The sequence below is a fragment of the Pteropus alecto genome, unplaced genomic scaffold (assembly GCF_000325575.1).
Source record: "Pteropus alecto unplaced genomic scaffold, ASM32557v1 scaffold106, whole genome shotgun sequence".
Taxonomy (NCBI): domain Eukaryota; kingdom Metazoa; phylum Chordata; class Mammalia; order Chiroptera; family Pteropodidae; genus Pteropus; species Pteropus alecto.
Genome location: NW_006442103.1, coordinates 16,931,701 through 16,944,055, shown reverse-complemented (window position 1 = coordinate 16,944,055; position 12,355 = coordinate 16,931,701). Strand labels below are relative to the sequence as shown.

The window sequence follows — 12,355 nt, the reverse complement described above, 5'->3', positions numbered from 1 at the left end:
GAGTGTAAAATGGTTCAGATACTCTGCCAAACAGTTTGTCTCTTTCCAAACTTAAATACACGCCCATCCTGCGACCCCGCAATCCCACTCTTAGTCCCGGAATAAAAGCACAGGTCTGTCGAGAGCCTGAGAATGCCCACAGCAGCTTTAGTCAGAGGCTGAAAGTAGCCAAAATGTCCTTCAACCAGGAATGAGTAATCATAATGACAACCTGTTCCATATTCCTGCAACAGAATGCTGCTCAGCACGATGAAAGAACAAGTTATGAATCCAAGCGATGAAGTGGAAGAATGACAGGAACTTGACGGAAATGTTTTGTATCTTCATCTGGGTGGTGGTCGCACAGGCGTATAGATTTGTCAGAATCCTTCAGGCTTAATATTTAAGATGTGTACATTTTATTCAGTGTAAATTCAACCTCATAAAGTAATGTCATCGTTAAAAAAAAAATCTTTTAAAAATGCAAAACAAGAGAATTGAAACAAGGAATTTGGCGATATTTTTACCTAGTCCTTTTGAAGATGTGATAGGTGCGATAAGGCACGGCAAGACCCCGCAGATGAGAAACAAGTGGGCAGAGCAGTGGCCACAAAGTGACTCGAAAGAGCAAGGGGAAGGGAGGGAGGGAGGGAGGGAGGGAGGGGGAGAGGGAAAGAAGGAGGGAACCAGTCATATACAGACTTTTCAATTTACACCTCTGTGTAAATTGTACCTCTCCAACGAATCGGCTGATTCTAGCTGGAGAGCGTCCCACAAATATAGACAATAGACTGCCCAGGAAATGCGAAGGGAGATTGCTCTGTGCAACGTGTCCTCCACATCAGGACCGAGTGGGTGGGCATAAACTTTACTGCCCTCAAGACAAGAGTTTCTCCACAGCCGTAAAAGTTAACGAACACATTCTCAGTGACTCATTTCCTTGCTCCCGCTGATAGGACTTGTTCCAGTGTCATGGGACGTCACAGCGCCTGCTTGCAGCAGTGTTCATGGTCAACATCTCTGTCAAATATGAGAGGACAAAGTCCAAGACTGTAAATGTGCGCCCCAAGCGGGCAAGGAGGACTTCTTTGACAGCTTTTTGAAATAAGCAGTATGTGCTCTTTTCTTCGGATTTAGAATTTAAAAAGATTTTAAGACTCATCTTCTCATTAATATCGTCCCTTTAGATTCTTCCCAAGTCCCTCTCCCAGACTTCATTTTTCACATTCCCCTAAAGCACCTTCCTTTGATCTTCCTCTTACCGACCATTCCGTTAGAGGCTACCTACCGCTGCCCCTGCCTGGCCAAAGTCCTTTTTTTCATGCCAATCTAAAAGTAGTGAAATGTTTAGACGTCAAAAAATAAATTAACCCTCTCAAAAAGCTTCCAGTAGGCACACACAGTAAGGTAGAAACCGTTCATTGGTTAAAATGGTTACTAAGTGAGCTACCATCACACCAAAGCCGGAGGCAGTTTATTCTTGACATCAGACGAAGAAGCTCCACTATTTGACTCAACATGGAGTTGATTGGTCACTTGAAGAAGCCAAAGGCTCAGTCTCATCCAGTCTTCACTCAGGGAAACTGGAGTCAGAAAACATCCTGCAGCTATAACAAAGATTTCTTAGTGAAGCATAACCGAGGTGTCAGCCTGGAGATCCAACGAAATTGGGCTCAAATCCAAATTCTACGCGTTCCCCCCAAAACTCCCCACAATTTTTTTCAAGTTCTCAGGGCTTACTTCTCCAAAGTTTCCCTCGGACTCCAAGCTTCCTCACAGGTCAGAATAATTTCCCTTTTGTTTCCCATCGACCTGTTTGTGCTAGAAATCTGCGCCCCTCTTCTTGGTCTTTCCAATACGGCAGCCACCAACCCGTGTACTGTTTAAATTTATCTGTAATTGGCACCTGTATCCCTTTATTGTACCACATTCTTTTATTCGGGATCATATTAGTTTTTGCTAAAGGTCGTGCGTGAGCAGTAATCTCAAGAAGAGTCTAGAGACAGTGCCTTTCTAGAGCTTTGTAATTTTAACATGTTTTTTCTTTCATGCTCCCTCTTAATTCTGTACCCTTGGCTGGGTATAAAATTCAGGTTGAAAGTTTGTGTTTTTTTGTTTGTTTGTGTTTTTTTTTTGTTTTTCTTTGTTGTGTTTTTTTTGTTGTTGTTGTTGTTTTTTATACTTTAAAGTTAACCTAAAGTTGCCTGAGTTCCATTTCTGTTTTTTTTCGGTATGGTGCCATTCCGATCCTTGTCATTTTGTAGGTAACTGTTGCTGGCTTATGGCTTTAGAATTTTCTCTCTCTATCATGTATGGCATGTCTATAAGCCGAAAATTTTTTAATGATTCTACTTAATATTCGGTGGGCCTTTTCGATTCGGATACTTCTTCAGTTACCCGCACTCTTGCATCTCACACTTTAATGTGGGTTCTGTCAGCGCCCACCTCCGGAGCCGACTAGAACAGGATTCAGTAAAAGAGCCGTTAAGGTCCTATGAGCATATCATTCTCTTGTCTCATCTCCTTCTCTCTCCTCTCTCATTTGAAGACTTCAAATCTTTACATAGTGGCATGGAGCTGGCTGAGCAAGAATCAGGGGAGGGAGAGATTTACCTAAACACCTCTTTTCTCAAAACTTCCCTGTTACATCGGGACCAGTGCTTTTGAACGGAGACGGCCCAGAGTTGACAGCTTTGTTCTCGCCATAATGCGGTAATGATTCCCATCCAGCTGCCTAAAAGGGAAGGAGCTTGCGAATTTTATGGAAAACATAAAATTCATCTGGTGATACCCTACCACACACAGTTAGGAAACTGAGGCACCAAGAGGTGGGGGAGCATGCCCAGTGTCACGCAGTGAGCGGGCGACAGAATCAGAACCTGAACCAAGATCCATCGGAAGCCAAACCTTGGGCTCTTTCCCCAGAGCATCATCAGAAGGGCAGAGGTTCTCTAAAATATGCTGCGTAAACCGTGGAAGCATCACCTTCTCCTACCCTACCATGCATTTACCATGTACAGGCTGGAAAAATCCAATGACGAAGGCTGAGAAGCATTGTAAAGAGGACACTGGGCTGGGAGAAGGAAGCCTGGCGTCCGAAACCAGCTTCATGCTGACTGGCTGTGCACTGAATGAGTCACGGAGCCTCTCTGGGCCTCGGGTCCCTCACTGGTAGATCAGGTAGGACGTGACCATCAGCACCATCATTCTTTCCGGCCATTGAGTTCAGCAGCCTTTTGAGGTTCTAGACTAGTCGAGGTTGAATCATCTCTGACACCAATAACATAGTTTATCCTTGGCCATCTACACTAGAAAAAGGAATCTGGTTAGCCTTTCTGAAGAGGCTATTTTTCAAAAAGACTGATTAAGCAAACGAGAGCTAGATTTAGAGCCGGAAGGCCTGGGGTCAACATCCGGCCCCACCACCGACCAGCACTGTAAATCCAGGCAGGCTTCCTAAATCTCTTGTGGGTGTGGAATGGGGGTGCCTGTCCTCCATCCCCCCCAGGGATGCTGTTAGGAGCGCATTTGATGATTTAGGTGAAAACACTTGACTGTAAAATAGTCTGTCGATGTAAGCTGTTTTGGCATAATTGCCCTGTGTTAAGACAAGATTTCTGTGCCTATGTTTCAGGAACAAGGAGGAGGATCTCAAATAGATATTTGAGGAACCAGGTGCATGCTGAGCTGGGCAGAGCCGGGTGCTTTAGAGAGAACGTCTGTACATCTTTCTCAAGGTCTATAACCTGTGTCCAGCCCAGAGGACTGCAAGTCCTTTCTGCAGAGCCGGGTGCTTTAGAGAGAACGTCTGTACATCCTTCTCAAGGTCACCACACAGGTCTATAACCTGTGTCCAGCCCAGACGACTGCAAATCCTTTCTACAAGGATAGAAACATCATGACTCTTCAGAGCCGGAGTGGGGCATCTTCATAGAAAGGAAGGAGCAATAAAGGAAATCGATAATACAACGGGATAAAAAGAGAAAAGAAAAAGTAAATAAGAAGAGAGGAAGGTGGGGCTGTCAGAGGTCACAGGGTATTCTTGCCGGTGTCGACAGCGTGGGCTGTAAAGAAAAGATTGTTTGCAGATAGGGAGAGGTTCGCCTGCTGCCTGTTTAAAGCACAGCTCAGATCCGTTCTCAAGCCACGTCTCATATGGTTCACTTTGACCATGAGTAAGACTTTTATGGATGAATTATTGTTCGTAAACAATACGATGGCTCTATGATTAAAGCAGAGGTCGTATAATTCCCGAGGGAAGAAGGTATAAGATATGAGAACCCTAGAAACTGCCCAGAATGTCCCTGGATGCTGGAGAAGCCAGGGTCCTGGGAGCCTTGAATGCCAGCCAGGTAACCCTCCACACAGCGGGGGCAGAGGACTTTCCTTGAACGCCTGTCTTCCTCTGCCAGCTATTAACCGGGCCAGAAATGATAAGCTATGGTTCTAATGGTGTTGGTCATACTTTCTGTTGATGTTTTGTTTGATTCAAATGACTTCTTTTTCCTCCAGTTTATAAAGAGCATTGGCTTTGGTGTCAAACGGTGTTGGTTAAGTCACAGACTTGCGATCTGGCAGCTGTGAAACTTCGGAAAAGTTACTTAATCTTAATGAACTTCGGTGTCCTCGTGTGTGAAGTGAGTTAATGACACCTGCAGTGTGGCCTCGTCATCAGGATTAAATTAGACGAGATGCGAGCATTCGATGAATCCCAGTTCATGAAGATTCCTTTATAGGTTATTTGAAAAGATGCTGTACCTCTCTTCGCCCAGACAGTTGGCTTGACAAGGGAAGTTCTTACCCTCTGTGTTTTAAGGGGCTTTCAGGCCATCGAAAATACCTCCACCACTTCCGGAAGGGAAGAGGGTCAGAGGAACACAGGGTTAGGCAGTGATTTTTTAAAAAGGAGATCTTCACATTTTTATTTTACTCTTTATTGATTCCGTGTGAAAGGGTTTATTCAGACGGACCCTAATGTGAAGCTCATCTTTAGATTTTCCGGGAAAGTTTCTATCTCAAATAGTATGTTCCATCATTTCCCCTTGAGCCATCTGTTATTTGAGAGTTAGAGCACGTACCCTGATTTTTTAATCAGAAAGCATGCTCAAATGAGAATCCAGTGACTTTCCCATCTTAATATTTATTCAGGGAAAAATCTGGGACCCGTTCCCATGCTTACACTAAAATAAATTCCAGATGAATGAAAATAGGAGAGACTATCAGGGGACGCTTTAATCTTATGTGGATGGTGATGGCCAGTTTTTCTGATATAAATTCCAAAAGTTGTACAGGAGAAGACAAATATGACAATTTTTGAAATTTTCGGTATGGCAAAAAAAATATGAACAAGAGAAAATGCAAACTGAGAAAGAGTCTTAGTAATATGTGAGACAATTAATATACAAAGCAAGGCCTCACAGATTCCTGAGGAGGGGAAAAAAAAAAGATTGAAAATGAAACAGAAAAATGTGCAAAGCTATAAACCGAAACTTCACGAAAGAATTTTAAAGCTAATTCTTACATAAAAAGATGTTCAACTTTATCAGTATTTAAAAAATGCTAACAATGAGGTTTTTCTTTATACCAAAATTAGCAAGAAAAAAACCCCCGACAAATTAGGCGTTCATCAAGGTTTGGGGAAACCAGCATTTGTGGAATGTACAGTTCAGTCAGTTTGGGGGACATTTTAGCCAAGAGTATCAGCGTGACAGTGTGTAAGCTCTATGAAGCCGCAGCCCCATGAATGTGAATTTTTACTAAAGAGAGAATGAAAACTGCATAAAAGTTAGGTGAATGGAAGAAGGTTCGTTACAATCCACCCGTTTCTGAGAAAGAAAACCAGGTTCCAGGACCGTGTGTTCCATATGGAAAAATCAGAGAGGCATACAGACAGACAGAGGCAGAGAGAGACAGAGAGATGTGTGGAAGCCATTCTCTGGGAGATATGACTTCTTCCTATTTTGTAATGTTTCACTGATCACTTAATAATTCACATACTGTTTGATCATGGGAAAAAATAACAAAGTTATTTCCTCATTTAAAAAATGTGGTTGTCACCTCAGCATAAAGGAAAGAGGCTCCGGCTGAAGTCAGAAAATCGGCTTGTCGCTGTGTGACCGTGAGCAAATGACTTCAGGCTCGTCAACCTCAGTTCTTCTGTGTCTGTAAAATGTAGATAGTGGACTGCATATTCACGTTTAAATCTAATGCGAAAAAAATTCACTGTTGGAACCGACTTGATTGGCTTGACCGGGGAGGTACATTCTTTATGCCTCGCCTGGGAGAAAGCTTGCCGTGACCGCCCTCTGCTGGCTCCTCTGAGAATAGCAGCGGCAGTCCCCCCCGCAAGACACCAACTGCTTCCCATGTAGACTTTTCTATCTTCAGCCCAGTAGAGTGAGGTCTCTGGCGCTGGCCCAGAGACCTTGCAGGTGACCACAAAACCTCACAAGTTAAAATTTCCCAATCTCTACATTTAGCCTGAGATTCCTTTGATCGTACAACTTGGGTTTAACCAGAAAAAGATTTTTTTTTTTCCCTCCATGTGTGATTTGGCACCCAACTTCCTGGGTGCACGTCGCCAGTGCACACATGTTCGTGTTGCAGATCTAGCTGAGCCCAGGAGCATCGGGGAAAGAGCAAGAGGGCTTTGCGATCCTTCCGGTAGAGGTGTCCGAAGCACGTCTGTCCCCAGGAGGAGAGGAAAGATGGCCTTCGAGAGCGTGCGGCTGCTCTTCCTGTTGAGCTTCGCAGTCGGCACGGAGGTCCTGGCGGGTGAGTACCAGGCGCTCTGCGGGATTTGAGCCACAGCCAGTGTTCATGCAGCTCGCGTGGCACAGCTGGATTCATTCACCTCCCCCCCACCTCCCCCCCCGCCCCAAATGCTTAGGCACTTGACAATATAGATGTTAAAGACAAGAATTCAAGACCATGCGATGTGGTTTAAAAATAAATAAATAAAATGCAAAGAATTTAGAATCAAACGAACGCCAACCTTGTTTGACTGGGAGCCATAGTTCCATCATCAACTACCTTTAGACTATCGCAATTATTTTGCATGTTTATTATGAAAGGTAGAGAGAGCTATTTGAAGCACCCGACGCCTAGTACCACCCGAGGTGGATGCATTTTTCCTGTTGGAACAAACTGGGAATTCCAGTTTGCGAGGGACTTATCGCCTAGTCGGACGATGGCTCCCACACATGTATAGACCCAGCATCGAGTATGAATAAAGTGACGTGTCGACAGAAGGAGAAGCAGTGCCCCAGCATCTACCCATAGGGAAAGCAGGGGAAGAAAATTGCGTGAGTGAGCTAAGAAAAAGAATCTGAAGCGGGAGGAAATGAACTGTGGGCTCATCTGGTATAACTCCTTTGTTCTATTTATGAGAAAACGAGGCCCCAAGAATAGACTTGCCCAAGCTCACTCAGCGAGGCAATGCGGTTCCCTGACTCCTGGTACCGGAAGCCTTTTCCGGCCCCCTGAGGCCTTGCTGGGCTTTGCAGGTGGCCGAGCAGTGAAGCCCCCAGCCCTGGGGCACGCCCACTGACAGGGGACCTCTTGAGGGCGTCCACTGCCGTTTACCCGGCACTCCTCCCAGCAGGGCATACGGCGGGCCAGGGGGAGGAAATGCAAAGAGAAACAGGTTTTTTTGGGCATCAGGTCGGTGGCCTTGGCCGGAATCTAGTCCAGCCACCAGTTGTCTCCAACCACATATAGCTGCTCAGGACCTGGGGGGCTCAGCCACCCTCTCTGGACCAGGCCACCTGATGAAGGACTCTGAGAGGCCGCCCCCAGCCCCGCCCACACGGCCAGGTGTTTCCTTTGTCCTGATTCCCGCTCCTCTGAGGGGGCTTGAGATTTGCCCACCTGTGTCCCAGGAAGCGAGAAACAGGCTACCCGCTCTGGAATTAAACCAAAGCTCTCCAGGGCAGAGGCACGACACTCACCCCTGGGCCCGCCGTGAGATGACCTGAGCTAAAACTCCGTTGGTCACCTGACCTCCGTGAGCCCCTCCTCTGCCTGGTGAACCACAGTGACATTTTGGGTCTCCTGGATTTAGTGTCGGTTCAGAGCCAGCATCCAGTCGTCCTTAAAGGAGCCGATTATTTCCTCCACCCCAGGGCACACTTCCCGTGGTAAAAGGCCGTAGAGGGCTGGGGGAAAGAGGCACAGGACAAAGTGGGGTCTTTCCTCCAGGACACCCAGCCTCCCAGGGGCTGTGGGTCTATAAACTGGCTCAGGTCGGGGGCTTGGCTGCTTTTGCCATCGCCACTTGTCATTGCCTTTCGTTTGGGTGCAGACATCATCATGAGGCCCAGCTGTGCCACTGGATGGTTTTACTACAAGCCCAACTGCTATGGATACTTCCGGAAGCTGAGGAGCTGGTCTGACGCTGAGGTAAGAAGTCTGGCCCGTGCTTGGACGGGCTGCTCTGGAGCGAGGGGCCACCCAGAGCTCCAGGTCTCACTGGACTCCCGGAGAGTCAGCGGTCCTCCCTGGCTTTCTGAGAAGTCGCCTTGCCAGAGTGCGTTCAGCTCCTTCACTGATGGAGCACGTGCTCTGTGTCCAGGCCCCAGGCCCCAGACGGGCCGCAAAGGTGTGAGAACGAACGAGAAACAGCCCCTGCCCTCCAGGAGTCCGCTGTCAGGGAGACAGAAATGCGTAAATCCAAGGAGGATGAGGAGAGGACCTTGGAGAAAGGCTTTGCCAGAGAACGGGGGTGGGGACGGGTCACAGACCTCGGAGCCGCCTGACAGAAGCAACGTGGTCCAGAGGGACGGAAGGCTTTACCGGCTACACCACCCAACCAACGTATCGGTTTTCTTTCGCCGAGGCTTTGTCTAAGAGGCCTCGTCCGGGGGCCAGTGCGGTGTGGTCTGGGCCCAGAGTCCCTGTACCACGTGATAGCGAGCGAGCATCCCAGAGTCTTCTCTGGCCTTGAAAAGTGCGAAATTAATGCAAGATCTTGACCTTTATTATTTTATTTTATTTTATTATTATTTTTTAAGGGGAGGCAACCCTTGGTCGACCTCACAGGTTGACCTTGACTTTGTCAGCTTACGATCCCTTATTTTTTACTTTTTATCGCCTACGGCACCTGGTCTTCCTAGGTGGTCTCCCATCCAAGTCCTAACCAGGCCCGACCCTGCTTAGCTTCCGAGATCAGATGGGATCAGGCACGTTCAGGGTGGCATGGCCGTAGACAGATCATGACCTTTAAACAGAAAATTCCAGGGCGGTGTGAGCGTGAGTGACTTTCCAAGATTATTTGGAGAGTAACTAGCAGAGCAAACCCCAGGGAAGTCGGCTCTGATGCAACACTCCTCTGAGCTGAGGACAGTGATAGTTTAAAAAAAAAAAATAAACTAAGCAAAGAAGGGGTTCCCCAGACTCTGGGGCAAGACTAGGCCCCCAGGCCCTTGCACCGACCCTTGCCTGGAGCTGCCTCTTCCTCTGGGACAGTTGTGTTTTCCCCCATGGTGACAGGAGGACTTGTGTGGGGTTTAGAGGACAGCTCCTGGAGGAGGCGGGGCCTCCGGGCATCAGTGCGGCCGGACGCAGGAGGGTTCCCGGGTGAGGGCTGCGCTTCCCAATCTCGAGGCGCCTTTCACGCGGCTCCTCCCTCCGCAGCTCGAGTGTCAGTCCTTTGGAAACGGAGCCCACCTGGCGTCTGTCTCCAGTGCCAAGGAAGCCCGCGTCATCGCAGGGTACATCAGAGGCTACCAAAGAACCAAGCCCGTGTGGATCGGCCTGCATGACCCGCAGAAGGTAACCTGAGACTTGGCCCGCAGCTGCCCCCACGCCCCACCCCCGGGACAGCCAGAGAGACAGCCCCTCTCTAGGAAACAGGCCCCAGACCTCCAGACAGGGGACACACAGAGCCGATCTTCAGTCACGGGCCTCTTACCGAGAGGGGCCAGCGCCCCCCGGTCAGGGTCCCAGTTCCGGCCCTCAGCGGAGGACGTGATTTCAGCAGCATCTTTTCATGGACCTTCTATCTAACTAAGATCCTTCCAAACCTCAGAAAACGAAATGACCAGCCTTTCGGAGCCTTCAAAAAACCAAAGTTTGCGTAAGTATGTCTGGGTGCATACACACGTAAATGCCCGCGCGCACAGAGACCGCTGCGGGGCCCAGCCGAAGCATCCCCACGGGCTCTGAGCTCAGAGCTGGAGACTCAGCGAAGCTTTTTCCTGGATGCGACTGCGTTTCTGACGTTTATCTGAACTTTTTCCACTGGACCCTCGTTTCGCTCTTCATCAGAATCTCATCGTGAGGAGGGGCGTGAGGTCTTCGGGCTGGTCACCGAGGTCTCTGTGTGCAATCTGCCGTTTACACATTCTTCCTGGGGCTTCTAAGGTCAACCCCCCAAAAACCATAAGGAACGCAAGGAGAGAACCCCCGGACTTTCCGTTTCAAGATAAAACTTGGCCATAGATGTTACCAATATGTTTTTACAATTAATTTTACATTTTTTAGGCATTAACACTGCTATCAGTCAGCACTCTCTCATTCGGAGATAAAAATAGATATTCACATCTATTTTTATTTATCAGACAGTTTTTGTAAATTTTTTTACCTTTGTGACCAAGGAAAGAAAGTAGGGGATAAATGTTCTAAAAAGTGTGCAGTGTCTCTAGTTATCAAGGAAATAAAAATAACAGAATGATTCGACTGATCATATGATGAAACTCCTGGTTTGTCTTAGTAAATAAGGTTTTTAGGGATATGGAGAAATTGCCCGGTAGGTGGGGATGTACATTTCTCCAACGGAACTGTGTTGGAAAAGCGGTTTGGTGATGCATCGATGCATCGATCAATACCGTCCAGGGATTCGTGCCATCTGACCCTTAATTCTACTTGTGGGCTTCAATCCCCAGAAAATAATTTCAAGAAAAGAAACAGCCGTATTTTGTGTAATAATTGTGACGCGGAAACCGCGCACACAGGAGTCGACAGGAGGATGGTTAAGGTCAATTACGGTACGTCCTTACTATCAAAAAAGCGCTTAGCCAGCCAGACGACGTTGAATGTATATTTTAAAGGCCGCCGCATTTTTAAGTACAAAAAACGATTGTGAGAGATAAAAATATTGACACCAAGAAGTAAAAACACTAAAATATTAGTAATTTTGTTTTCCTCTTAGTTGTTAAAAGAAGTGACTTTTCTGTTTCTCCCTCTCTACGACGTTTCTGTGCTTTTCCCAATTCTGACACTGACAACTGCTCCTTATAGGGCCTGGGCCTGCGGGGACCCCCCCTGGGCCTGCGGGGACCCCTGGGCCTGCGGGGACCCCCTGGGCGGTGCGCGGGTCGGGAGGCGGCCCATGCATGTCTCCCACGTCCTGTTGTCCGCAGAAGCAGCAGTGGGAGTGGATCGATGGGACCACGTATTTATACAGAACCTGGTCTGGCGCGTCGGTGGCCGGTGACCAGCAGTGTGCAGGGATAAGCGCCAAGAACGGTGAGTTCTGCCGGGTCAAGCGCGGATGTGTGCCCCCCACCCCCATCCCTTGTCACACCCGCAGCTCTTCTCTACGGGACAACGGCCTTGTCACAAACATTGCGCACCAACCTTCAGTCACTGGTGACCGTTTACAATCTGCCAGATCGATGTTCAGTTTTGTTACTTTAATATTTCTTTTTATAAGTCCACTCACTTTTTTTCTGAAATATGTTTATGTTTAAATCCTATTATATACCATGAGGGGAAAATAGGTCACATTTTGGGAAACCCAGCCTGCAGGGAGCACCTCTGCGTGACTCCTTCTGGGTTCTGTGGTGTTAGGGGTCCCCCTGAGGCTGCTTCTCACCTCCTGTTTGTTTCCGAGCCTCACCCCAGAATGCAGCGCCCAGAACCTCAGCTGCAGGCTGCACACCCGAGCCTCCTCTCGTCCCTTACCTGCTTTCATTCTTTGCTTTTTATGCTAATAAGTTAGAGTTTTCAACCTCGATCCCAGTGACATTTGGGGTCGGGCAATGCCTTATGGAGGGAGCTTTCCTGTTCGTTGTGGGTTCAGGTTATCCCGACCAAAAGTGTCTCCAGACATTGCTAAACATCCCCTCGAGGAGACGCTCCAGTTTGAGAACAACAGCTAATGAGTGATATGTGAGATTTCAATTGTAAAACAAGAAAACAGGACCTCGAAGATGAAAAGGACACTTGATGCCAGAGAGAACAGTAGGTTTAAAAGACGCCATAGCGTCACCAGGACCCCCCGCCCAGGCAGGACCGAAGGCTCGGGTGCCGGGGCTCAGGCGGCAGGGACGTGGAGCAGGCTTTGTTGTTGTCTGAGGAATAAAGCTTTATATGCACAAAAAAGAGCGAGAAGAGTTTCTAACAGCAAAGGATGAGTCGCGGAAGTGAGGGGACA

General features: G+C 47.9%; 1 protein-coding gene and 1 non-coding gene across 12 annotated transcripts in view; one reads left to right on the top strand and one right to left on the bottom strand.

Annotated features, from left to right (window-relative positions):
* The window catches only part of REG4 (regenerating family member 4), a 17,166-nt gene that overhangs the window by 4,152 nt on the left and 659 nt on the right, over positions 1-12,355 (top strand). For 3 of the 11 annotated variants that reach the window (XM_025038480.1, XM_025038479.1, XM_025038481.1), the window contains 5 exons: positions 3,614-3,716; positions 6,586-6,753; positions 8,282-8,379; positions 9,613-9,750; positions 11,340-11,445. In XM_025038480.1, the coding sequence (XP_024894248.1) occupies positions 3,659-3,716; positions 6,586-6,753; positions 8,282-8,379; positions 9,613-9,750; positions 11,340-11,445 (568 nt within the window). In that variant the 5' untranslated portion in view covers positions 3,614-3,658. Of the gene's footprint in view, positions 1-2,857; positions 3,160-3,613; positions 3,717-3,821; positions 3,993-4,018; positions 4,332-6,563; positions 6,754-8,281; positions 8,380-9,612; positions 9,751-11,339; positions 11,446-12,355 lie in introns of those variants that run through there. The other 8 variants (XM_025038484.1, XM_015595344.2, XM_025038482.1 and 5 more) reach the window with 7 other exon arrangements.
* LOC112469074 lies at positions 9,068-9,186 on the bottom strand. Its single transcript, XR_003042469.1, has one exon. It is a non-coding gene; the product is annotated as a 5S ribosomal RNA (ribosomal RNA).